The sequence below is a fragment of the Falco cherrug genome, chromosome 8 (assembly GCF_023634085.1).
Source record: "Falco cherrug isolate bFalChe1 chromosome 8, bFalChe1.pri, whole genome shotgun sequence".
Classification (NCBI taxonomy): domain Eukaryota; kingdom Metazoa; phylum Chordata; class Aves; order Falconiformes; family Falconidae; genus Falco; species Falco cherrug.
Window position 1 is genome coordinate 58,751,674 of NC_073704.1, and position 25,102 is coordinate 58,776,775.

Below are 25,102 nucleotides of genomic sequence, written 5' to 3' on the forward strand. Positions count from 1 at the left end.
GGGTGCAGAGTGGGCAATGACAGCAGGTCTATGTGCTGTATAATGCCACTGGGTCCCGCTGGTGCTGCCAGCCCTGCCAGGCTGTTGGAGGTGGCATAGCACATGTGGCACAAAGAGCTGGCAGGCAGGCTGGCTTTCTCCAGAGAAATTACCTGCTTTGGGCACAGGTAATTAGCTTAGCATTTGTCAGGTGGGAGCCATCCTAGGGCAGTGCTGGAGGACGGGCAGAGGCCTGCTGGTGCGTGGGGGCTGCAGCATTTGCCACTGCTCTGGGTCCAAGTCTCTTTGGCTGGGGCCGTGAGTGCTGTGCAGACAGATCTCAAATGCAGACAGGCTTTCCGTTATTGCAATTTATTTATTGTTTCCAGCCAGGTCCCCAGGGGTACATGGGTTCTTCAGCTGATGGACAAAGAGGAGAAAGGTGGGTTGGAACAGGACATCAGTTGAGCATCGTAAATGTTTAATGTTTAAGGAACAAAACTTTTTTCTTTCCATTTGCTTGTTGCCTCCTGCTTCTGTGGGTAGAACAGAGCAATGAAAGCTTCCTGCCTGAATGGTGTCTTATGGCAGCAGAATTCCTCTGTGGGATTTGCTCTGTGCATCTGTCTGCACAGCATTACAAATAAGCTTACAAGTAAAGCAGCTATTAACTGCATTTTTACGACAAAATTTACTTTTCTGATTTAACCATAGTGATGAGAAAAGAATCTTTTATGCTGATGCTCCTGCTTTTGCAAGATTAAATTAGGGTAACATTAAGAACCTGACAAAAGCCGTTGTAGAAAGCCTCTGTTACGGTAGAGATTTTTGTTAGCTGGGTTTGCTAGATGTTCTGACAACTGTCCTATAGACTGTTAGCTGCGCGTCCCACTGTGTGTCACTGCTGAAAACGTTTGTGTAGGTGAATCCTCAGGTCTGATTTTCACGTTGATGGGGAAGCCTGTGCTTGCTCTGAAGTCACGGCTGCACTGCTTTTCCTTCCCGCTGATGCTGAAGTTACCAGAATACCCTGGCAATATCTTCAGACTGGTGCAATTCTGCAGTGCAGCAGGTTCAGACAGAGCCTGATCCTTGATGACCAACTATATGAAGCAAATCTGGCTTAAGTCAGTCAAAAAACTCAGATCTTTAAGCAAGGCATGCAAATAACAGTAGGAAGGGGAAAATATCAGCTGCCAAGTGCTAGCCACTAGCTTGTGGAAAACAGAGCACAAGTTTCAACTCCCAGTGTTCCTCTCCTGTATGGTTGTGTTGTGTTGGTAAACGGGCAGATTCCCAGCTCCTCATTAGTTTCTGTTGTCCAGCCAAGCCCAAGGTAACTGCTTTTTAACGTGCCAATGCCTCTGGTAACTTGTTCTGTTGCTGCTCTTCAATTATCACCTCCTCTCGCTGTCCTGACTGGAGTGACTGATGTAGAGTTGCCCTGAAGATGGAATTTCCTTGCAAAGGCCTCAGCTGTTGGAGCAGGTCTTGTGTGTCAGTGAAAAAGCAGTGAGACAGCTTAGTGTGGTACAGCTGGTGGTCCTGCCATTTTCCATGAGGCCGGGAAGAGGACAGGCTGTATGGGATGTTTTGTACGGGAGCTTACAGGGATCTGCCTGTGTTAACGATGAGAACTTGGCTGGTTAGCTTAGCACTAAATGCCCTTGTGACAGTGGCTTGTGAGGGGAATTCAAAATGGTCCCAGACTTGAGCTTCTTCAAATCCTTTTGAAGATGACAACCCGAGACCACTAGCTTAGCTTTCACAGAGAATACTTACTCCCCTCTCCCCTACCGTGCGAAGTATGTTTGAGTCTAGCGAGAAAAGCATCCGTGGCGATGGGGAAGGGAGACGTGTACTACAGCTCATCACTTTCTGGCAGAATCCGTGCCCAGCCCTGTGGCACTCTGTTGAAGTTGCGTCTGTGGGAGATCACCTCCAGAGCGCTCAGGTTATCCAGCTCTGTGGCAGGCATGGAGAACAGGTCGCTGACCAGTGCTCTGTCAAATGGGGTGGGATTCCTGCAGCACAAGAAGCGGGAGACACTTAGCACAGCAGGCGGAGAGGTCATGCGTGTTGTGAAAATGATAAAAAAAGCAGGTCTGGATTTACTGACTGAGCCCAGCAGCAACCTGGCCATGCTTATAGCAAATGACAACCCTCCTCTTCCTCCTTGGGACACTGTTAGAGCCTCTGCTGGCTCAGTGAGGCTCTTCTCCTGTACAGAGCCAACCTCAACTCAAGCTCTGGCAAGCCTGGAGAGTGGGGTTTGGTGCCTGAGCGTCCGTTGCCCTGCAGGGGAGGGAGGAAGCGTGTTGTTACCTTCACCGTAGTCTCTCTTGATGGGCTCCACCAACAGCAGTAGAGATGTGGTGCACGTGAAAGGGGCTAGATTAAGAGAGCAGGTGACAGTGACAAACGCCCTGGTCTTTAGAAGGTGACTTGTCCACAGCTAATGTGTTCTGCAGAGGGCTGAGGCTGGTGGTGCTGCCTCCTGATCGCTCTAGCACATGTGCGGCAAATGTCTTTCTCTTGGCCCTGGCTCCAGTCTGCCTTTTGGGACAGCTTCTCTTGAACTATGACTAACAGGAGGAGCAGTGCGGGGGCAAGAGCTGTCATCCCTTTCTGGAGAAATGTGAAAAGGGACCAGGAACAGAGTGCCAGCCCCCGAAAAGCCAAGAATGTTGGTTTTGGAGCAGCACATGGAGGCTGAGCTATCAATGAGGCATAGCTGGGAGTGTTTGCTTTGGGAAGTGCTGCTTGAACATGAGTAACGTGGCACTGTTTTGCAACAGAGGAGAAATAACGGGGGGAGAGGTAAATGAGAGGTTTATTCCGGAAACTTTCTCCCTTCTGGCAAAAGACAAGTCTTTCAAAGCTTGGTTTTCACTCTCTATTAAGGCAGCACACCTTAGCAAGGTGGCCAAAGGTCTTTGCACTGCAGCCTGCACATTTAAACTTGGGAATAAATCAGTCTGCGTTAACAGAGTTGCTGTTGAGATGGTGAGCTTGCCTTTGCCCTGTGACCCATGTGGGCTGTGCTGGGATTCACCTAGCTTTAGGCAAGATCACTGGCATTTTACTAGCCGATTTGTTCCAAAAAACTTGTTTTTCTGCAGTCTAGTACTTGATGAACTGAGAAGTGATTTAAAAGCCAACAGCTTGCAAGATCATGACAAGCCCAGTTAGAAGCAGATTGGCTCTCTGAATCTTCATGCCTCAGTGAAGAATTAGAGGAGGTGGCAAGAGGCTTGGTGTTAAATTAGCATCCATCTGTATTAAATAACAGTTCAAGACTTTAAATAGAAAAGGCGCATGTGAGAAGGGAGAAATTGTACGGGGTAAAGCATTATTCAGAAACATGCCCTTGCTTCAGTCCCTGTCCATAAATAAATATTGAGGCAGGAACATGGCTAAATATTGAAAGAAAAGAGCCAAGTGTCTGCAGCAGCTCCTTGCTCTCCCCCTGCGGCACCTCCTCGGATGTTACTACGCCGGGAAGGCTCATGATGGCTGAGTACTGGGAAGGAGACCCTGAGCGAATAGCTAATGCAGCCCCTTTGCTTCCTCGGCTTGCCTGTGCCTGCCCGTGGGGTTTTGTCCCTTCTGTTAACCCTGCCACCTCCTTTCTCTCCCCCTCAGCCCTACTCCAGTGCAGAACCAGTGCAATGTCATGCTTTCACTGGTATGGAAGGGGGAATGGGGGCTGGGTGTGCGGCAGCCTTGTGCTCTGCATCTCACCAAGTCTGCTCAGCAGAGCCGGGGGGCTGAGGGAGAGGAGAGCAGCAAAGGGATGGTGGGACCATCTGGGACGCCGTTCCCATGCGGAGGGGTTGTAGTCCCCCACAGCCCCTTCTGCCAAGCATTCAAAGCACAGCAGTTGTGTCCCCCACAACTTAAATCCGACCCTGGTGTGGGCGCAGGAAAGCTGCCACCTGCAGAGGCCCAGCTCCGTGGCAGCTGGTCTGATGGGCAGCAGTGCTGTGCCCTGGGAGGGAGCTCCGCTGAGAGCTTGCCTGCTGGAAGGTGGCTTTGGCCAGGCCACCATGGCTAGTGGACTTTCATCCTCATGAAAGAGGCTTTCAGTGAGGAGGAGAGCCAGGACCTTGGTTTGCAGGTTGCCCGGCATGATGTTCAGCTTACAAGTTCAGTTCTCATTATTCTGCCTTGGGCTGCTGGTGCTTCACTACCATCAGGTCCCATCCCCTGGATCCCCACCAAACACCTTTCCAGAAAGGAGATTTTCCTTGGCAATCTCTGTTCCAGGGTCCCAGCCTTGATCTGGGTGTAATTTGGAGGTGCAAGGAGGCATCCACCATGCTCCACAGGGCATGGAGCTTGCCAGCCTGAGCCACCAGAAATGCCCCAGCCTGGAGACTTCAGTCTCAAGCAGGTGTTTGGAAGGAATCTGGTGACCTCTTGGCACCCTGTGGGAAGATTAACCTTATACCCCCACCACTTCCAGCAGCTGCTTGGATACCTTAAGGAAACTAGGAGAGAGGCTTGGCACCATCTGTGTCATTCCTCCACCCAGCCCAGAGCTGAGCCCAGCTGGGAACAGCAACAATTCCTTCTCCAGGACCATGTGCGTGAGATTTAGTCCTCCCAGGTTTCATCCCTGTGGTTACCCAGTACGATCAAGCTGCTTAGGGCTGTTCAAGCCAAGTGGTGGAGCTGAGGGGAGATCTGGGGAGCTGCTGGAGGTAGGGACCTTTGCAGAGGAGCCATGGAGGAGCTCCTGAGCTGGAAAAGAGCAACCTGAACGCTTTCTGCTCCCCTGTGGCGTATAAAGAGGGCATGGACCATTGCGTTTCCCTGGCAGGACGGTAGGTGCTTCTCGAGGATGAGGGGTTTGGCCAGGGGGTGGACAGGTTGTCGGTGCCTGCTCAGCCAGGATTACCTGTTGAAGCTCCTGAAGTCCCATGGAGAGGGTCTCATGGGCAGCTGGTTCTCACTGTGCACAGCATTGTCCTTGTCACCGAGGAGCTCATGCCACGGGGAGCGGTAGCCCTTGGGGATGGCGGTGATGTTGAACTTCTCTGGGGGAACTTCTTTGAGGGGGCTCGAGTACCCTGCGCAGGGGGAGGGATGATGTGGGCTGCTGTGGCCTCGGCTGGGCTGGGGCGATGTGCCGAGCAGGGGAGAGGGGGCTGGGAACAGCCCTGCCTTCGCATGGCCACGGAAGACCTGCTGCTGGGGGCAGGATTACATATATATAACGAATATATGTTATGCATTTATATACATTAAAAACTCTGAGGGAGGATTTTGGGGAGGACCCCTCGGCAGGCAGCAGTTTGCTGCCTCCAGGCCTGTGTTCCTGCCGTTACCATGGTGTTGGCTTTGGGGTGTAGGTGGCATTTACCTGGGGCCAGAGCGTCAGGGTTGAGGACTTTGCTCATCTGCAAGACTTTCTCTGTCTTCTTGGGCACTTCAGGGGGGCTGCCCTGGGGTGATGCTGCCACGTGGAGCTCAGAGTGATAATTCTGCTGGTCCCCAGCATCCTCCCCTGCCTGCAGAGGGGAGAGTCAGTGGGCAAGTGGGCATGGGGAGCTCCCCCTGCCCTGGTCAGGACTCAGGAGGCTGTCAAAAGTACTTTGGAGCTTCCTCCACCTACTCACCATCCACTCATTTGCAGTTCCGTCCACGTCACCTTTCTTGGTGCGGTATGAGCCACCCGCTCCCGGCCCTGGGAGCTGCAGGAGGTGAGGAGAGGGGTTAGCAGGTGCAGAGGAGGACCGGCGCCATCCCCGTGTTCTTTGGTGGGTGCTGAACCCGATGCTTGCCTATCTTGATGCCCAGGCCACCAAGCCATCTCTCCCTTCATCTCAGTGTAGCAGGCAGCTGAGCGCGGCTGCCCTGCTGAGAGACTCCCAGCCCTGCCAGGAATTGCTTCCCTGCAAAGGCTGTGAGAGACAGGGCATGGCGCTCCCGCTCGGAGCCGAGGGATGAGCTGCAGACCCACCTCCCTGTAGTTGCTGGGATGCTCGATGATGAAGCGCTGCATCCGCCTCTGGCGCTGCTGGAAGAGCTGGGAGCCACGGTTGTTCCGCAGGGAGAGCTCCTCAATCATCAGGTCCTGCGATGTGCTCACCTTCTTGCCCAGGTCCAGCTGGGGCTCTGGGGAGCCCAGGGAAGAGCACAGCCACAGCTGAGGCTGCTGCAGCGCTGGGGACCCCCATGCCCAGCGCAAGGACAGTGGGTCTCCTCATTGAGGTCCCACTTGCACAGCTCAGCCATGCACCCTCACCGGGAGCTGTGCCAGGCACTGGTATTTCCTCAGTGGGGGGATTTCTCAGGGAATCATCTCAGCCCCAGAGGCTCAACCAGCCTCCACTGCCCCTGTGCACGGACCCCTCCAGCCTTTGACATGCAGTTGCCGCCCCTTGGGGCTGTAGCGTAAGATGGGACCAAGAAAGGCACAGGGTCCCTGGGGAGCAGGGCCAGTGGCCTCAACCAGAGCTGGGTCTGGCCCCTGGGCAGGGCAGGCAGTGCTGCCCTGGGGCTGGCAGCACTCCTGGCTCTCCCTTACCGGCTTCAGGGCCCGGTCTCATGATGGTCATCACTTGCTGCCGTGCTCCTGGGGCAGCTCTGTGGGAGGGGGGTGAAGCCTGCCTGGACGGAAGAGAGAGGCAGTCTTAGGGTGACACCAAACATGGGGATGCATCAGCCCCAGGCATGCCATGGGGAGAGGCCAGGCTTTGGCTGAGCATCTTCCCTGGCCGGCATCATCCCTGAGCATCTCCCCTCAACAGCATCATCTCTGTGCTGCTCTCCGTTCTCTTCAGTGGATGTAGGGAGATGTTGCAAGCATGCTGCCACTCAGCCCTTGCCTTGTCATATTTCCTCTCTGCCTTTCTTTAAGGCAGAAAATGTCCTCAGCTCTATCCTTGTCTGCAGCAAGCTGGTGTCCTCGTGTCCTGAGCCCCCTCGGAGCAGCACCCACTGCCTGCCGCCTGCTGGGCAAGCAGGGGCCCTGGCTGCCACCCCACCAGCACCCCCGCCTCCACATAGCTATTTTCAGCTGCTGGCCCTGAGGGTGCAGGAGCTGCAATGCTGACCCTGCTGGGGAGCTGGGGAGCCTGGCCAGCGGCAAGACAAGATGGGGTGCAGGGCTGCTGGGCTGGGTTGCTCCTTTGCAGGGAGAGGGCGGGAGACCAGCCCTCAGCCCCCCGGGCTGCCCACCCTCAGCAGCACCCTCCTGCACTGCTGAGGTGTTTGGCTCAGCAAGCACAAGGAGCAGGGTGGTGGCTTGGCCCTGTTCAGTGCATCTGGCATCCCTCAGCTCAGCCTGATGCTGTGCATCTTCCCCTAAGATCCCTGGGGAGCAGGGGGGCCCGTGGGGCCGCAGGTGCCTGGCATGCAGCTCCCTGCCAGCTCCGAGACCAACATTCACCATCCACATGGTGAGCCTGGGACCTGTGCCCCATCCTTCCCTTGACCCCCCTCCAGGGTGACCATACCCTGACCCCCCCAGTCGTGAATGTCCCCACCACCAAGGCTGGGACATCCCCAAGCCCAGTGTACCCACCCGTCAACCCACTGACCGCAGCCTGGGACCTCACCTCACCTACCTGGCCAGGGGACGCCTCAGACGCTGGGGACTAAAGATGCTCTCCTGCTGCACAGAGGATGAGGCCAAAGACAAGCTGCAGCCACCAGTGCTCGGTGGCCCTGACTGGCCCTCTGCGGCACCCCGGGGCTCCCTGCTGCTCGCCCCAACCCGTGCTGGGCTCCAGCCCAGATGCCAAGGTCTGTCCCAGGACAGCAGTTATTTCTGGCTGAGAAAGGGGGCGGAGCAGGGCTGACCCTTGGGGACCGGGATGCCGTCACCCCAGCACGGAGCAGGGCTGACCCTTGGGGACAGGGATGCTGTTGCCCTGGCATGGAGCAGGGCTGACACTCAGGGACTAGAATGGTGGCTGTGCAGCAGCAGCAGGAGGTGGCCACATGCCACATGTGCCCAGGCCACCTCGGGAATGGATCAGGGCCAGGCCGGGTGGGATAATGGCAGTTTATTTCTGAGCTGGGTATACAAGTGTGTGGCAAAGGCGAGTCGTGGTGCCTGGTGGAGTGAGGGGGAGTCTGTGTCCTGGGAAGAGCAGGCTGTGGGGTGCGGGAACCTGGGGAACAGGGATGGGCTGGCTCCAACAGTGTGTCCTGCGGAAAGGGAAGGGGTGACAGGGGCTCCCTGAACAGGGAACATGCCAGAGCCCTGGCAGCACAAATGCATCCTCCCTTCCTGGTGTTGGTCTTACTGGCACCAAGGCTGTGTCCTCTGGGTGGGTGGCTATGGTCACTGCCATAGCGCCTCTTGGCACCCCAGCCAGCTCCTGCTCACTCCGGGGTGTGACAAGTGTTTTGGGGACCCATTTCCCTCCCTGGACACCCGCTGCTCTCCCCAGGCTCTGCCACATAACTGTGTCCACCCTGATGCCCTCCTCTCCCCATCGCTCCCCCGCCCCAAACCTTCCTCTGACACTGCTGCCCTCAGAGGTGCCTCTGCCCACCCCCCAGCCCCTTGCAGGGCTCCCCATGGGGACAGCAGCTCGTCCCTGAGACACTCTAAGCATTGTCTCCTGCACTGACACCTTCTTCAAACCTTCTGCAACCTGTACCACTTCCTTCAGCCCCCCAAGAGCTCCCCACCTCCCACCCGCCCTGGCTACCACAGCACCGACTGGTCCCTGTGTGTCCCTCCCCTCCAGCCCATAGGAGTGGGGACAGGGATGGGGTAAGCCTGGGGATGGGGACAGTGACACGGTAATGGGATAGGGCTGTCCCTTTTAGCTTGGGCAGGGCGGGAGGGCACCTGTAAACGGTCCCCTTGATGTGGCAATAAATAACTTTGGCTCTCTTTTTGGTCACCAGGGAAGGATTTGGGGGAATTTCTTTGAGAAGAGGTCAAAAGTAAAAAAAAAAAAAAAAAGCCATGAAGATCTGGGGGGCTGGAATACAACATTAACTTTTCCTCTCTGAAAGCTGGTTCCAATTGTAACCATCCAGATCTGGAGGCTGGGAGAGGGTGCCTGGCCATGGCATGCACTTGGTGCTGTCCACCCCTGCCAGGTACACCATGACCCCCCGGGCAGCAGCAAACAGAGCTGCGGTGACACCCTGGGATGACACCTTGGTACTGGGGGCAGAGGGCTCACGGGGGACCGCCAAGTCCATCCCCATTGTGGCTGTGTGGCATGGGGCCAGCTGGTGGGCAGGGGCTGCAGAGGGAGGGGGCTGTGCTGGGGGCTGGCTCCCCCCATGCTGCCTGCTCTGCCTGCTCTGCCTGCTCTGCCTGCTCTGCCTGCTGACCATGCAGTCCTGCCCCAAAAGGTTAAGGTGGTAAAAATAGAGCAGGGGCATGGGATGGCAGGCAGGCAGGAGGCACCTGACCCTGCTGGCATGCCAAGGGGCTGTGGCAGCTCCTCCGGGGACTGAGGATACGGGGTTTTGGAGACCTCAACCCTGAGCGTTGGGGTCTTCCCAGTGGGGATCTGTGGGTGGCATCACCTGGGCTGGTGGGGCTGGGGAGAGGGTGGGCTGGCCAGAGATGGCTCGTCTAGGAGGTGCAGGGGGCCCCTGAGGGCAGCCCCCCTGGCTTCAGCCGCAGGCTGCTGGTCCAGCCCCGGGGGCAGAGGTTGAAGCTGTGGATGCCCGGGCTCTTGGTCCCCGAGTCTTCGGAGTCAAGGGAGACGTCCGAGTCCGTTGGGGACCGCGAGGTGCAGCGCTTGGCCAGGGCCCGCCCGCCCACCACGGGGGATGGCAAGGGGCTCTTGGGGCTGGGGGACAGCCGGGGGATGGGGCAGGAGGACATGCTGGGTGGCAGCACGAGCCGGCGCCCCTCTGCCCAGGCAGCTCGGGGCATCCCAGGGGAAGCACAGAACTGGGGGCTGTCCGCCCGGGGCGATCGCAGGGGGCTTTTGTGGGTGGGTGAGGGGCTGCCCAGGCTCCCCGGCACACTGCTGGCAGCCTGCAGTGCCATGGCTCTGCAGCCCTCCGGCCGCGCTGGCCAGGGGGACTGGGGCAGACTGGGGGGGCCGGCAGGGATGGGGGTGAAGGGCCGGGAGCCCTCCGGCCCCACGGCTTTGGGAGAGGAGCTCTTCCTCCGGGCAGCGTTGATGATGTTCCTGGCGAGCCGCGCTTGCATCTGCCGGCTGGCCCGGGGGTCGGCGTCCTGCCGCAGTGGGGACAGGGACCTCTCGCTCCATGGAGGGGACGTAGGGGGTCCCTCATCCAGCTCGGGCACCGAGGCCGGGCTGGCCCAGCCGTCCAGGCTGCCCGGGCGCCGCACCAGCCGGGGCGTCCAGGTGGGCGAGGCGGGGAGGGACGGCTGCCTTTCCTGGAGGGGGACAGACAGCGGGTTAGTGCCGGCACTGCTGGGGGGGGTGAAGGGGGGAGAGCAGAGGGACAGGAGCAGGATTGGTGCTGGGGCAAGCTTCGTGCTGGCTCAGCCCCACAGGAACTGGGGATGTATTCTCACGCATTGCACCCCCTGCAAGGGCTCCCCAAAAATGCATTTGCCTCTGCACCCCATCACCGACCAAGGAAGTTGGGTCAGGCTGAGCCTGCAATTAATCATCCTTGCCCAGAATATCACCCTGGACCTCTCACTACCTGCGGCTTTCCAAAGCCTCCCTCCAGGTGATGCACAGAGACCCCCGTGCTGCCCCAGGGATCCATCGCCCAGCAGCTGCTCCCCAGCCAGCAGGAAAGAGAAGAGCCAGGTCTGACAGCGCAGAGAGTGTATTCAGAAAGGGGGGGGACAGGAAGAAAAATGCAGGAGAAATAAAAGCATAGTCGAAAGGCAACTCATTACCACGAGGGGAGTGGTGGGAGCGAGGGATGACAGAGGCACAGCTGGACCACGAGCATCAGGCCAAGCATCAGCCAGCCCTGCCCTCCTCTGCCTGGCACATCCCTCTCTCCCGGTCGTGCCAGCAGCGCTGCCTGCCCCCAGCTCCAGCACTGAGCTTGGGAAGGGACAGGGACCTTGCACTGTCCCTGGTCCCAGCACCACGGCGCTCTGCCATTCCCCCGGGGATGCGGCTCTTCCTCCACAGTGTGGAAGAAAACGAGGACAGATCCCAAAGGAGCAGCAAAAGAGAGAGGAGCAGGCACAGTGAGGCAGAAAGGCGAGGTGTCCCCTCCGGGTTTGCTTTGGTAGGAGGCCGATAGGAGCCGGCAGGACAGAGGGACTGCGGGTCAGCGGGCAGAGCCGGCGGTGGCTGGCTGCGAGAGCTGGAAAGGCAGGAGGCGAGGAAAGGACAGAGCCAGCGATGTGATGCTCCATACAGTTTCCAGGTGAGAGAAGAGAGAAAATGCTGGCAGCCCCACAGGACGGGCAGGCTCCAGATGGCTCTTTGGGATCCCGCGGGCTCTATGCCCCCTCTATCCACTGTCCCGGCACTGCAGCCTCCCAGCTACTTCTTTTTTCTATTTCTTTTTCCCCTCTTTTCTGTGGTTGGTTTGGCTTATGGCACACCTGTGAGCAGTTAGGGAGGACTCGGCCAGTGCAGAGAAGCCTAAAACCCCCATGTGTTTCTCTCTGCCACCACTACTTGTAATAAAAAGAAGGTTTCCACACCTGCGGCTCGATGCCGGCATTCCTGGTGGAGTAGGAGGGTCTGGGTGCCTGGAAGCCTCCCTTCGCTCGGGGTGGCAGCAGGCGGCATGGGGAGGCCAGCAGCACCTCGGTCGGGGCTCCAGGACCAACATGGCTGCTGTGATTCAGGGCCAGAGCCCCGGTGGTGCCAGGAAAGGGGCTGGAGTTGGTCTGGCCGGCACTGGGCACAGCGGGAGGATGCCAGACAGGGGAAGGAGGCAACGGAGAGGTCGGGCAGGAGGTTTGCTGGGCGTAGGAGTAGGCATCAGGAAGAGAGGGTCTGGGTGGAGGCATCTCCCGGGGCATGGACCTCGCCGGACTCTTGGATGGAGAGAGGATGAAGAGCGAAGACTGGAGCTGGTAGGGCTGGTGCTTGGAGATCTCCAGCTCCTTCTGGGAGACCTCGTTCTCCATCAGGTTGCTGCTGTACAGAGAAGCTGGGGGGGTTTTGGAGGGTCTGGAGGGACTCTTGGAGGGGTGTCTGGAGACCATGGGTGACAGGCAAGCACTGGCATCATATTTCCAGGAGGGAGGCAGGGACATCGTGGGTGATGGGGACCGCAGCAGCTCTGGCTGGGAGGGAGCCTCAATGATAAACTTCTCCATCCTGGACTGCCGGCGGGCAAAGAGCTCGGCCCCCTTCCCTCTTGCTTCACTGAGGTTGTGGCTGGGCTGCGGCTTCGGCTTGGGCTGGATGGTGGGAGACTTGAGGCAGGAGGACCATGCTGGAGCATCATCAGCTGGCGGGATGTGCTGCTCACCCCTGGCTGCGCTGTTGGGGACAAAGTTGGCAGCTTCAGCCCCGAGGGCGAAGGGCTCATCCTCAGCACCGGGCTCCCCCTGGTCCTTCTGCTTCTTCCTGCTGTCTGCACTCTGAACCAGGTCCAAGAGATCAGGGTTAGGGCCCAGCTTTGGCTTCTCAACAAAGGTGAACATGGACTTTTTGCCAGCTCTCCGGGCGGCTGACTCCTCCAGGATCCCCGTTTTGGGCAGAGGGTTTGGTCCGCTCACCCCACAGCCCATGGGGGGACCTGGCAGCACCTTCTGCTCCCGGGGTGGGTACAGGGCTGAGTAGGCAGGGGGTGAGCGGACACGTGTGAGCGGCGGGGGGCTGCTCAGCGTCTCTGCGTAGGTGGGCGGTGGGGGCAGCTCGGCAGCAGGGGGTCCCTCTGTGGGCTGGCCACTGGTGCGGGGTGCCTGGGTGCCAAAGGGTCTGGCCGTCCGGTTCTTCACTGGCTTGGGCTTGGCCAGGGTGAGATGGACCTCATAGTACTGCCGGCCCTGCGTCCCGTTCTGCCGCTGGCCAGCTGGGGATGCCATCCCTGTGGCTGTCCCCACGGGTGCACTGGGCACCTTGCCAGGCACCTCGCTGTTCTTCCCTTCCTCGGGGCTCTGCGGCAGGGCAAGAGCCACTGTGCTGGGCCCCACAGGGGCTCCCGCATCCCTGAGCCCCTCCCCCCCACTCTCCATCCCACTGGCCCCCCTCTCCTGCATGCCGTTGGTGGTGGCTGATGCCATGTTCTCCTTCAGGTAGACACTAAGCGGGACCTGCTGGACATCAGCAGGCGGCTCCCGACACGGGGAGGCGTTTGCCTGCAGCCCCTCTCCTGGCGCACTGGGCTGCTCAGGCTCCGGCTTCATCCCAGGCCCCTCGCCCTCCTCCATGGCTGCTTGCTGAGGCTGGGGTGCGGGGCTCAGCGGCAGGCCCCCACCATGCCCAGCCCCGGCGAGCCCATCGACGCGCTGCTTGCGGCGGTTGAAGAGCAGGACGCCCTTGGAGCTGGGGCTGGGTGCCGTGGTGAGCTGCACCGCGATCCGCCGGCTCCGTGCCTTTGCCTCCTTCAGCTCCTTCTCAGAGAGGCTGGCGCTACGGGAGAGACCTGGGCAGAGGGGAGAGGGCAGTTAGGGGGACTCAGAGGGGACGTGGGATTTTAGGCCTCCACGCCAGCACTGGCAGCCCTTCCTCCAGGTATCCCCCAGCATCCCAACCCCTTCTTCCCCAGCAGCTGGGTGAAGGCAGGAGTGATACTCCAGGGCTGGGGTACCCAGGGGGGATATCGTAGTCCAAGGGTGATGGGGACCCAGCGCGGCCCCCGCCAAGATGCTGAGCTGCAGCTCTGCATGCTGGAGGGACAGATGGCAAAGCCCAGGGGACACCCAGGGGCACACAGGACCTTTTCTCCCATCCCGCCCTGTATTTTGACTGGGTTCTGCAAGCCCACTGTGGTGACCATATGGGAAAGGAATTTCTCCAAGGGTTTCAGCAGGTCTCAGGTTGCAGCTCGCATGGTTTTGGCCCCTGGCTCAAAGAGGCGGTGGGCAGGGAAGGGGTCAGCTCGCGTTCCCCAGCCCCTTGCCCTGAATCCCGGCACGCTCAGCCCCAAACAGGGCAGGAAACAAACCCAGTGTCAGCCAGAAGATGCCAGCCCGCCATAACCTCATGGCAAGACCGGTGGCCAGCCCCATCTGGGGACTGATTGATGGAGCAACACGAGATGGCAGCAGCCGACAGAAGCTGTGCAGATCCTGACCTGCCGGACACAGACACAGCCCACAGCAAGGAGCCAACCTCATGCCTCGGGAGCCTACACAAGTGCTAAAAGCAAAGTGCTAAAAGCCAGGAGAAAGCCCCGCAGCAAGCAGCCAGAGTGCTGCTGCGCCTCTCGTGTGCTGGCCAGAAGGTCAGGGCACCAGCCCTTCCCGAAGGCCAAAAGGATGTGGAGCTGCCAGGAACGCATTTTCTCAGGGTGAGCAATTTCCTACAAGCTCACCCTGAAGCACCCGCGGGAAGGGCAGTGTCCCCAGCCCTGCCGAGGCCACTGCTTGGGGACAGACACCAGTGCGGAGCACCAGCACTGCCCCAGTACCCACCAGGGGTGCAGCCCCCTCCCCAGGTGATGCCGGGGTGGCTGTGATGGGGTGTTCCCACTCCAGCTCTGGCCAGGAGGTGGGTGGCCAGGGCTGCCGGCCCCGAGCCTCGCTCCCCCAAGCGTTGCCAGCACCCGCTCCCCTTCCCTTCCCATCCCTTCCCTTCTTCCCTTCCTTCATGTGTTTCTCATTTTCTTGCCTTCTGTGCCGCTTGGGAGCCTTCCAGGATATTTTCAGCAGTGGCTCAGCCTAGCAGCGAGGGAAGGGATGGATGACTAAGCCAAACACTTCCAGCAAGCCCACAGTAAAGCGGGAGGGCTGCTGCAAACTGGGTACCTCTTCTTCCTCACCATTCATCCCTCCTGCCTCCCTCAGCACCCAGCAAGTCCCAGCCCTGGCCCCAGCACCACCAAAGAGTGCAGGATGGCCCTGCCTCCCCCAAGTGGCTAGAGAGGAGGAGGAGAGTGGATGAAGCCTTCAGGCTGCCCGACAGGAGGGTTTTGGCTGTGCACGGTGGAGAGAAGGCAGAGATGCCAGTGGAAACTCTCTCCTGGAGACAAGGAGCCTGTCCGCAGTGGCGACGCCGGCGGCCAACATCTCCCCCGGTTAGCGCCCGGTATTGTTTAATGCCCCATTTCTATTTGCTTTGGCGGCAGCACAGAGCGGGGCCGCGGTTTCCTCCGGCCGGGCTGGCTGGAGGGCAGCCAGCACCACAGCTCCCACTCCGCGGGGTCACCCTCACTGCCTTTATCTCCGAAAAGGAGGAGAAATACGGCCAAGGAGCTGTTGAGAAACAAGCCACAGGCTCCAGATGTCTGCAAATTTCATGCTCCTAGCCGAGCATCCCTGCTTCCTTGGAGGCCGAGGCCGCCTAAGAAGCCGAGCTCTCGGCGGAGCCATTTCGCAGCCTCTCACTCTTGCTACTGCCTTTTAACAGCAACGGAGGGGCCCTGGGGGATCTTGTCTGTGCTGGAGGGATGACTCAGCTCCTGGCCAGCCAGTTCCTGCTTGGACTAGCCGCCGGATACACTCCTGTGTAGCCAGGATCAGTGCCGGGATCTCTCCGCCAGGATTTTGCCCCCAGGTATCCCCATCCCTTGCTGCCACCCTGGGCACAGGCATCCCCCTGGGCCAGGGTGTGCTAAAGGGTGGGAGCCCCCACCTGAAATCCCCCGCCTGGCATCCATTCTCAGCATTGCCTTGTGGCACCCCATCTCCTACTCTCTTCCAGCAGCCCCTCTGCACCTGCCTACCTGGTACCCACCATTCCCTGCTGGAAATGAATCTCTCGGGATACTAATGGGGATGCTGGGGGTAAGAAATGCTCTTCACATGCAATTTTTCTCTCACAGATGGGAAGCACCAAAGCCTCCAGCAGGCCAGAGGAAATTGCAGAGGCCAACCTGAACACTGCCCTGCTTGCACAGCCACACACAGCCCAGTGGACAGATGGATGGACAGATGGACGCAGGCACCATTGCAAATGTGGCTCATCACTAATCAACCGGGGGTGACGTACCATCCCCAACAAAAGGACAGAGACCACCTCCCTCCCCTCTCTGCTCCAGCCTGAGCCGTGGGATCAGCATATTTGACCTGGTGCAAGAGCCTTTAGTCATCTACCATGGTGGCCCGAGGGACCCTGTCACCCGGGGTGGCTCCTGCACCCCTCGCTCCCCTCCCAGATGGAGGGAACATCCCTTCATCCTTCCCTGCCAGCCAGGGAGCCTTGGGCGGGCTCCGGCTGGGTGCTTCCTTCCTGATGAAAACATCCAGGTGCTGTGGAGGAGAAGGAGGGGCACAGGGCCTAAGGCAGCCCAAGCAGCACAGGGAGGAGGCGAAAGCAAAACTGTGCATGGCTGAGGGTGCCAGGAGCTTGTGCAGCACTGGAAACTGTCTTCCGCCCATTAACGCCAGTCCAGCCCAAAATCCGAAGGATAACCGGCACTTCTTGCGCTCTTCCACTCTTCCTTCCTTTCCACGCCACGCACCGGCTCGCCACCACGCTGCCCTTCGGGAAGGAAATGTCTCCCCTCTCCAAATGTCCCGGCTTCTTCCAAGAACAATGAATCCAGCCACGCCAGCCCTCTCCGCTGCTGCATCCCCATGTTGGGGGTCCCCTGGCAGCCCCCAGCCCTCTGGTCCAGGGATGCTGAGGAAGGAGATGCTCCCTGTTCCTCACAGGACTGCTGGACTCCTGGCACACATGAGCAGCCGGCCAACAGCCCTGGAGTGCTAATTCAGTGCAATACACTCCAGCTCTGGCCAGAGAAGCCTATAGATATCTATATATTTATATAGGCACTTGCTCTATAGGTTTGCCATTGCTCATGGGGTGACTTCCAGCAACATCCCCCAAGTATAGATAGGGCTTAACAGCTTCTTACCAAGCTGTCAGTCATCCTTCCTGCAGCAAGTACTGTGCTTTCTCCTCCAGAGTGAGGATGACGAAGGTGATGAAAGGCATTTCTGTTGCTCTCCCTTCCTGGCCAGATTGGGGAAAAATAATTCCTTCCAGCTCAGCTTTCCGTGCAAAGGATGGGTCCCGTCCCACAGCACTACTGTAGAGCATCTGAAGTCCAGCCAGGAACGGCTGGAGTCACCATCCCACCCCCAATGATGGCAAAAGATGTATCAGACCCTCCTTGTGTCCCGCCCTGACCTGCCATGGACTTCAAGAGCTGGCATGACATGAGGATTGGGCCCCAAATTGCAGGGAGAGGAGATACCCAGGGCTCTCTGAGGCTGACAGATTCAGTGGAAGCTGCTGGTCTTGATGTGGCTGGGATGTCACAAGAAGAAAAACAATGACTTGGAAGCTGTCACCTTGCAGGTGTGGGTGGCTGCAAGCATCAGGCATGGTGGTGAGAAGCCCTTGCATGGAGAAGCCCAAAGATACCAGAGTCCCCGTAGGGCCAGCAGGATGAAACAAGCCATGTGAAATCTCAGCCTCAGGGCTGGCAGGCGACTGCAAAATCTTTAGTTTGGGCTCTGTCCCTAGCCTGCTCCTGGTCTGGATGCTCGGCCATCCCAGTGCTGCAGCCCACCTTGGCAAGTTCACAGGAGGATGCTCAGGGTGTCCCGCTGCCCCGCCCCCCCCCCAGCTCCCCGGCTGTCCAGGGCCAGGCAGAGCACGGACCAGAAACCCCAAATCCACCTTTGCGCAGTGCAGCAGCTGTGATCCATAAGGAGCAGGAACCTTTCCCCTTTTCCCAAGCAGTTTCCCAAGCCCAAGCAGTTTCTTGGGCTGCTGTGGGTCAACTCAAACGGTGCCTCTTTCTGGCAAAATCCCACCAGCAAAACCAAGAATTAAACCAAGACAAACCCATTTCCAGAGGGATGCATGCCACCATGCCACCTCCCTGCCACAAACCCAAATGCAAATCTAAAGCCAGGCGGTGCTGGGGAGGGTAATCCAGTGTTTTCACCCAAACACTGAGGGCTTTGGACACCAAGGAAATGTAAGCAGGTTTTTTGGCAGAGAAGCCAACTGGCCTTTTGCCCCAACTACAGCTGTGCAGGATTTTTTGCAATGTGCACTAACTCACACACATTTAAGTCTGCGCTTCCCTCCCGCTCACAGTTATCCCAAATAATCTGCTGCTAGGAAAACAAGGAGGGTAGCGCAGACATGCAGTTGAGCTAGCTAGGAACAGATACCATTCAAACACATGGATGAAAAGACGACAATTTTCTGCCTCGTTCCCAGCTTCCAACTCTCTTATACCCCAGATATAAAACCTCCATAAAGTTTTTATCCATGCTACCCCTCCAGACCCAAAAATCCCTGGCTCAGGCAGTGGGTGCTGTGGTGGGGGCAACCTCGCCTGCCTGGCAGGACGCGCTGTGCTGGGCCTCTCCTCGCGGGCGCCTTTGCCAGTGACAAAATCTGGCACAGCGAGAAAATTCGATGCGCTTGCAAGTTTTCCCTGTGCTCTGTTTGCAAGGGCTTTGCTGGATTTGGAGCTGTTTGCCTCCCCAAGCTCCTCCCGGCTTGCAGCTGTGCCCCTGCCTTGCCTAGTGCTCAGCACCCAAATCCTGCTGGAAAGGGCCCCACAGTCTCCAAGCAGCAAGCCCTGGGGCACCCATCTCCCATGTGGGGGAGGAAGAGATGGGGCTGGGGGCATTAATATTGAATGGAGGCTGGCTGCCCCTGCCCCAGCCCCACTTCCCCAGGCTCGTCAAGCCGAGAGGATGCAGTGAGCAGCCCCAGCCCTGCATGCATCCGCAACGGGGAAGAACAGGCTGCTGCTACTGCAAAAGTGGAGGCAGCACCTTCCCCCAGCCAGCCAAAATTAAGCTTTTAGCTTTGCAAAAGAAGGCTGGAACCTGACAGACTTCCTCCAGGCTGCTCTGCCATCCATCTGCCCAGAGCGCAGCAAAGCCAGCCCATCCCATCACCAGGTAGTATGGGGACCCGATCCTGGCTGGCAAGTGAGTCCCAGCCCTGCTGTGCCTGCTGGTGCTTGGACTCGCTGCGACACATCCCAGGCGGTGGGGCCCCGGTGACAGCCCTGCCAGGCTGGTGCCACGAGCCAGAGGCGCTGGCTTGGCAAGAGAAGGTCATCTGGCTTGGCTTGTCCCCATGGGATGGACGGAGCAGGGAGGGCAGTGGGATGAAACGGGGCCTTCGTCTGTCCCTTGCACAACCCCCGAGGGATCCATCCTGCTGGCTGCCAGCCCCAGGGACAGACCTCGTGTCTCCAGCACCGGGTGGCACGGCCAGGGGAGATCACGTCCCAGTCGCAGGGGTCAGGGGACATTGCCTTGGGAAGAGGCTCTGCAGAGCTGGAAGGTGCCACGCTGCCGAGCCCCCCACGTCCCCCCGTGCCGGACCTCCGAGGGTGGGCAGAGGGAACCGGCACCCACCCGGCTTATTTATAGAGAAAGAAACGCTGCCTGCCCCGCTCGCCTGCCCTTTGCCCACAACCGGCACCCCTCGGGGGGTTCCGGGCGCCCATGCTCCCCTGCCACCTCCATACACCCCCAGACCCCCATGCACCCCCAGCACCCCCCGTGCACTGCCAGCCCCCGCCACCCCCGGACATCCCCAAACACGGTACCCCCCTGGCACCCCCTGCTGCCCTCCGCCCCCCCGCCCCCCGCTTGTGCACTGGCACCCCTCGTCCCCCGGCCCCTGCCCCGGCCGCCCCAGCCCCGCAGCCCCGCCCGGGGGCAGCCCCCGCCTCCCCAGCCCCGGCCCTACCCGCGGTGCCGGTGCCGGTGCCGCCGCCGCCCCTCGCAGCCCGACTGCACCGGGGAGGAGGCGGCGGGCAGGAAAGTTGCGGCAGCTCCGCCCTCGGAGCGGGCCCAGGGGGGCGGCGGGCGGGGGCCGGGGCCGGGGGGTGGCGGGTCCCGCCGGCCCTGCCCCTGCCCGCCGCGCCCGCCCGACCGGACGGGATGGGTCCCCCTCCCCGGCGGCACCGGCAGCCGCCCCGCCGCCCCGGCTGCCCCCCGCGGCCCTGCTCTGCCGCTTCCCGTCCCGGCTGGGTCTGCCCTGAGCCCGCTGCCAGGGTGGGAGCAGGCGGGGCATCCCCCTACCCAGCCCTGCGCATCCCCCTACCCAGCCTGGAGCATCCCCTTATCCAGCCCGGAGCATCCCCCTACCCAGCCTGGAGCATCCCCCTACCCAGCCCTGCGCATCCCCCTACCCAGCCTGGAGCATCCCCTTATCCAGCCCGGAGCATCCCCCTACCCAGACCTATGCATCACCTTATCCAGACCTGTGCATCCCCCTCACCCAGACCTGTGCGTCCCCTTTACCCAGCCTGGGGCATCCCCTTACTCAGCCCTCACCCCCTTTCCCTCCTCCCAGCAGTGCTGGGGACCTGCAGCACCTTACGTTTCAGACGCTGGCAGGGAAGCAGGATCTCCCCTTGCTGCCAGTTTCCCCAGTGCTGAAAGGGTTGGGGCGCTTGGAACAGGGCAAAAATCTAGCACTGGTGTTACCACCCTGGGGACCCTCCGGGAAGAGCACCAAAAGCCCTCTGCCAGGAGTGGTCTGCTCCCAGTGACAAGGGGACCACAGCCCTGGGACGGATGATTCCTGGGGAACCAGTATCACCTTGCACCTCCACCACCCTGCTCCTGCTGGGGCTGCAGAGTCCTTGCTGGCTGCAGAGCTCCCAGGCACTGCTGCAGGTGGGACCAGCCTCACCCCCTTCCCTTGCCTGTCCACACCACAGGATGAGCTCTTGGCCTTATTTTTTGCTTTTCTAATTTCCTTTCTGCCTGTCCCTCTTTGCTTTTTTGTGCTTTTCTGGTTTTTGAGGGAGACTGGCGCTGGCTCAGCAGCCCCCGGGGTGTGAAACCTTCCGTTTATTTGCACACCAGACAGAGAAACCAGTCCTGCCTCCTGCATCTCCCAGCTGCTGCCTCTACCCGGGGCTCCTGCGCTCCCCAGCCTGCCCCAAGAGGTGCCAACCAGCTTGGGCCGCTGTGCCAGATATTTGGGAGCAGCCAGCCTGGCCTTGGGCTGCTGGACGGGGACCAAAGGGGAACCTGGGACCTGCCTGGGTGGGTCTGCAGCGCTCGGGGGGCACCCGCTTGGCTCCCGGCTCTCAGGGCCACCCCTACACAATTGTGGGGGTGGGTGGATGCACCTCTTTCTCTTGCAAGAGCTCCATGGGGTTGGGGGTTCCCGCACCCAGGACCAGCTAAGGAGAAGAGGAGCAAATCCCTGACATCTCCTGGGGATGCTCCTACAAACATCCTGCTGCAGAGGCAGCCCCGATGCCACCTGCACGGGGACCTGCCCTTCCTTCCCTCTGCCGCTGTCCCTGCTCTGAATTAAACCTCTCCTTTGCAAACCTGCAGGGTTTTTGCAAGGTTCTGGCGCTCCTCCCAGTGCTCAGGACCCTCAGTGACATCCTGCCCGGAGGCTCTGGAAAGTCTGACGGGTCCCGCAGGCAGTGGCTGGTGGTGATCTCACTTGGAGGGGGAGGAAACGGGACAGACAAACTCTTTCCAACAAACCTGTTGAGTTACTTTAAAATTCCAGGCTGGCAGCAAAAGTGCTGGATGGCGGTGCGGGTTAGGAAAATGCTGAGCCTGGACAGAATCAGGCCTGACCTTTCCCTGCCACAGATCTGCCATCCCAGAGCAGAGTGAGAAATGGGAAGACTATTTGGGTCCATCTGGTTTGTGTGCTGAGCCCTGAAACACGACGCCCGTACGGCCGAGGGAGCTGCTGGGGCAGCAGTGAGCCAAAGGGCTTGGCTGAGCTTCCCAGCCCTTGTCCCATCCAGGGAGCTGCTGGTTTTGAGGATGTCTGACACCCCAAAAAGGCGAGGGGATGGATTCTGGACACCAGGTTCATGCTGAGCATCCCCAGCCGGTGCCGTCCCTCCTCATCCTGGGAGCTACTTGGGGAAAACCAGGCTCTGAGCAGAGCAGCAGCATCTGATAATGCCATCCCATGGGGACAGTGACACACCTGCCTTGGCGCCGCGTGGCAGCTGAGATAACAGCTGGGCAGGAGGAAAATAGAAAGAAGGGTGGAAACAGGGTTTAAAAATGGGTCTAATGCCTGTAAAAGGATGAGTCTAATCCTGTGGGAGCATCTCCCCTGGGTGGGGAGGTCCAGGCATGGGAGCGGCCACAGTAACCCTAGATATGTGCCTGTGCTTGTGTCACCATGGCTGAAGGGACAGTCATGGGCAGAGAGGAACGGCTGCGAAACAGGGCTGTGAAGCGAGGCGATGGCAGAGAGCATTGTAGGAAGCAACCAGCCTGAAATAAAGTGCTTAATTTTTAAACCAGGGGCTGAAAAGAGATGGATGGCCCCAAGCCACGTAATGAATGCTTGTCCATCCCCACCCCAACTGAGATGTCCCTGTCCCAGGCAGCACCCCAGGAGCTGGCCCTCATCACCCCCCCTTTGCAGAGTCCTGGCAAGCCCCACGGCCAGGATGAGGGGTGGGAAGCCCACCCCTCTTGTGCCCCACTTGGGGTTTGGTTGAACTCGGAGATCACAGGAACCCTCCCGCCGTCTTCCCACCCCCCCCCCCCCCCCCCGAGAAAAGCCACAGATTCCTCCTTATTTTCAAGGCCAGAGAGATCATCTCAGGCTAAAAAAGTCCCAGCGGCTGGGCCGGGAGCCTGGAACGTCTAATCCAGCGGCGGCCCTGGGAAGAGCCAGGCATTCCCACCACCATGCCAGGCAGCGGCAGCCCTGGCCCCAGCGGCACAGCAGCACTTTTTGGGAAGGGGGGGTGGCCAAAGGGGGTTTCTCTTACCCACTTTCCTCGGCTTGCTGGCAGGGTTGATGAGGACCTGTTGGATCTTCACCACTTTCCACTCCTGGCTAGGGTCGGCCGTGGGGCTGGCTGCTGTGGGGGGCAGCTCTGAGGCAGAGCTGGAGCATTCTGGGGGGCCTGTGGGCTCAGCCACCAAGGCCAGGTTGCTGCCATCCAACGTGGGACCCGGTATGTCCCCACCGAGCCCCTCAGGCCCCCACCGGCAGCTCCTGCTTGCCTTCCCTCCCAGTGGCCCTGAACATCCCTCTTGCTTGACCGGCTCAAAGGCAGGGGCATCCCGGAACTGATGGCACCTCTGCTCCCCTCTGCTCCCCCTCTCCTGCCAACAGACAGTGTCCCCCTCGGGGTCCCCTTTGGCCGCCCCACAGACACGGGATTTTTGCACAGCCTCGCTGGGTGTGGGGCAGCCAGGCTGGGTTTGCAGACAGGGCTGCTGTAGCCTTGCCTTCAGCATCTTTGCAGCTCTCCTTCACTGGCACTCCATGGACTTTCAGACCAGCTCCGCATGGCCAGGGGGCTGGCTCCTCCCTGGCAGTGTCCCTCAGAGCATGGGCAGTGTCCAAGAGGGAAGATGGCCACACGCTGGGCACGAGCCCAGCTTTACTCCTCTTGCAGGCAGTAGGACCAGGCACGATGCCACAGGAGCAGGCAGCTTTCAGAGACCCAGCTGTAGGGTTCTGCCCAGAGAAGACACATCAGCAAGGAGGATTTTGTAGGAATTTCTCTTTTCTAGGCAGGCACACAGAGGAGCAGTGTCCAAGGACCTGTGCAAAGGAAGGAGGGGGAGCATTGAGGATGCTTGTTCATGCACTGGTTTCCTCTGGCCACAGCTAGCAAAGCAGCTCCCAGTGTCCCCAGTCTGGGCTCCAGCCATAGCACTGCTCCCTGTGAAGAGGGACCCCTGAGATGCAAACACTCCCTAACAGATCATTTGGAAATGCCCCCTACCCCAGCCCCCTTGCCCATCCGTCCTCCCCAGAGCCCGATGCCCAACTCCCTTTGCTTTTGCAGCCCAGGGGTGGCTGTGGACACCCTTGTTTGTGGCCAGTGCTGGGGGACAGTTGCTGCTCAGGAGGTGGGAGCATTTAAGGAAGAAACCCATTCCCTGTGTAAGAGTTTGCTCAGGGTTAGCAGGAGCCCTGGCTCCCACCTCCGTCCCCTGGAAAGAGAAATTCCCAGCATCCAGCTAACAAAGCTGTGTTTAACCATTGAGTGACTCACACGGCACTGGGACAAGCGCAGACAGACCTGCTTCCCTTCTGCCGAGCATAAATCTTTCTGAATGACAAATGCACGCACCAACACAGCCGAGAGGCGAGGTATCAGCTGGGAGAGGGGGATGTCATCACTCCCAGGACAGGATACAGATTACAGCGTATGGGGGAAATTCCTGCGCTGTGAGTCCTCCACAGCCACTCAGCGCAGCGTCACCCACCCCCGCTCGCTGCAAGGCTGGGTCCCAGTGAAGCACCCACTGAGCATCACTGCGGCCAGGAGACCCACAGCACAGGGACCGTGGTGGATTTCCCAGCCTAACAGCTAGCCAAGGAGGAAAAGAGGCTTCTGCTCAACCCAACCCCCTCCCTGAGTTATTGCAAAGTTTTTCAGTGAGATAAGAAGATGCACCAGGTTCAACACCACAGGCTGAGCTCAGGCAGGAATACGACCTGCAGCTCCATCTGGGGCTCGCATAGCTTCTCCTCAAAACTTTTCCCATCCTTAGGAAAGTTATTTTGGAAATGAAGGCAGGTTTGAAAACAGCCAGTGAAAACTTTGCTGCTGAACAGGCACTCAGGCATTTCCCAAATGCAAGGCTGCATTTTTTTGAGAATGCCCAAAGGAAATCTTCTGCCCTTTCTGAAACCCTTCCTCCCGCCTTGCTCTGATGCAATTATTCAGTATGGATTTGCAAAGAGATCCTGGAGGGAAAATTTCAATGTTTCTCTCTAAAAAAGGAATCTCACCCTGCTCTTTACGTAATTCGGGGCCCCAATAGTTGCGGGAAGCCACCCACATCTTTCCTTAGAAACATGGCAAGTTTTAGGAGCTGGAGGGGGCTGGCTTATCTCAAATGAGGACAAAGAGAAAGTTGCTGAAAATAGCCCCAGCCCAGCCCCGGTCAGCAGAGATCCTCTCTGAACGACTCTGCCGTTTCCCCACTCCCTTGCCCCATCCTTAGGGAGAAGGTTTCTCAGGCAGCACGACTCCTGTCCATCCTACACCGGAGCTGCCTTGGCAGTTTGCTGGATGAGCCCGTACCACTCTGAAAACCACCTTCCAAAGCCACCCCCTTCCATTTCCGGAGCGCTTTCTGCAGATGGGCATACCCCGGCGAGGGCGTCCACGATCCTGGCGCTCCCCAGACAAACCCCTCTTTGGCGAGACCCGAGTGACG

The 25,102-nt window shown here is 59.3% G+C and overlaps 2 protein-coding genes across 3 annotated transcripts; both read right to left on the minus strand.

Annotated features, from left to right (window-relative positions):
- Positions 1–76: 76 nt before the first annotated feature.
- On the minus strand, positions 77–7,884 carry MYOZ3 (myozenin 3). Of its 2 annotated transcripts, XM_055717841.1 has the most exons (7): positions 7,557–7,884; positions 6,515–6,597; positions 5,948–6,102; positions 5,604–5,678; positions 5,348–5,495; positions 4,883–5,054; positions 77–2,003 (listed from the first exon to the last, which is right to left on the minus strand). In XM_055717841.1, the coding sequence occupies exons 2-7, from the start codon at positions 6,543–6,545 to the stop codon at positions 1,841–1,843; spliced, it is 744 nt and encodes a 247-aa protein (XP_055573816.1). In that variant the 5' UTR covers positions 6,546–6,597; positions 7,557–7,884; the 3' UTR covers positions 77–1,840. The 2 variants fall into 2 exon arrangements, with proteins under 2 accessions (XP_055573816.1, XP_055573815.1); XM_055717840.1 differs by lacking the exon at positions 7,557–7,884 and having other exon boundaries at positions 6,515–7,507.
- A 98-nt stretch (positions 7,885–7,982) lies between these two features.
- SYNPO (synaptopodin) lies at positions 7,983–23,161 on the minus strand. Its single transcript, XM_055717843.1, has 3 exons — positions 22,687–23,161; positions 11,564–13,461; positions 7,983–10,318 (listed from the first exon to the last, which is right to left on the minus strand). Exons 1-3 carry the CDS (start codon positions 23,159–23,161, stop codon positions 9,539–9,541), a joined length of 3,153 nt encoding a protein of 1,050 aa, XP_055573818.1. The 3' UTR covers positions 7,983–9,538.
- Between the last annotated feature and the right edge of the window lie 1,941 nt (positions 23,162–25,102).

Excerpts from the sequence above, each read along its gene's own strand:
- MYOZ3 (XM_055717841.1), bottom strand. The coding sequence starts at position 6,545 with ATGACCATCATGAGACCGGGCCCTGAAGCCG. Across the intron at positions 6,103-6,514 it reads GAGACCGGGCCCTGAAGCCG|AGCCCCAGCTGGACCTGGGC; the intron begins GTAAGGGAGAGC and ends TGGGCTCCCCAG. Across the intron at positions 5,055-5,347 it reads CCCTGACGCTCTGGCCCCAG|GGTACTCGAGCCCCCTCAAA; the intron begins GTAAATGCCACC and ends CCCCCTGCGCAG.
- SYNPO (XM_055717843.1), bottom strand. The coding sequence starts at position 23,161 with ATGCTGAAGGCAAGGCTACAGCAGCCCTGTCTGCAAACCCAGCCTGGC. Across the intron at positions 13,462-22,686 it reads CAGCAAGCCGAGGAAAGTGG|GTCTCTCCCGTAGCGCCAGC; the intron begins GTAAGAGAAACC and ends CCCTCTGCCCAG. Across the intron at positions 10,319-11,563 it reads ATGCCGGCATCGAGCCGCAG|GAAAGGCAGCCGTCCCTCCC; the intron begins GTGTGGAAACCT and ends GTCCCCCTCCAG.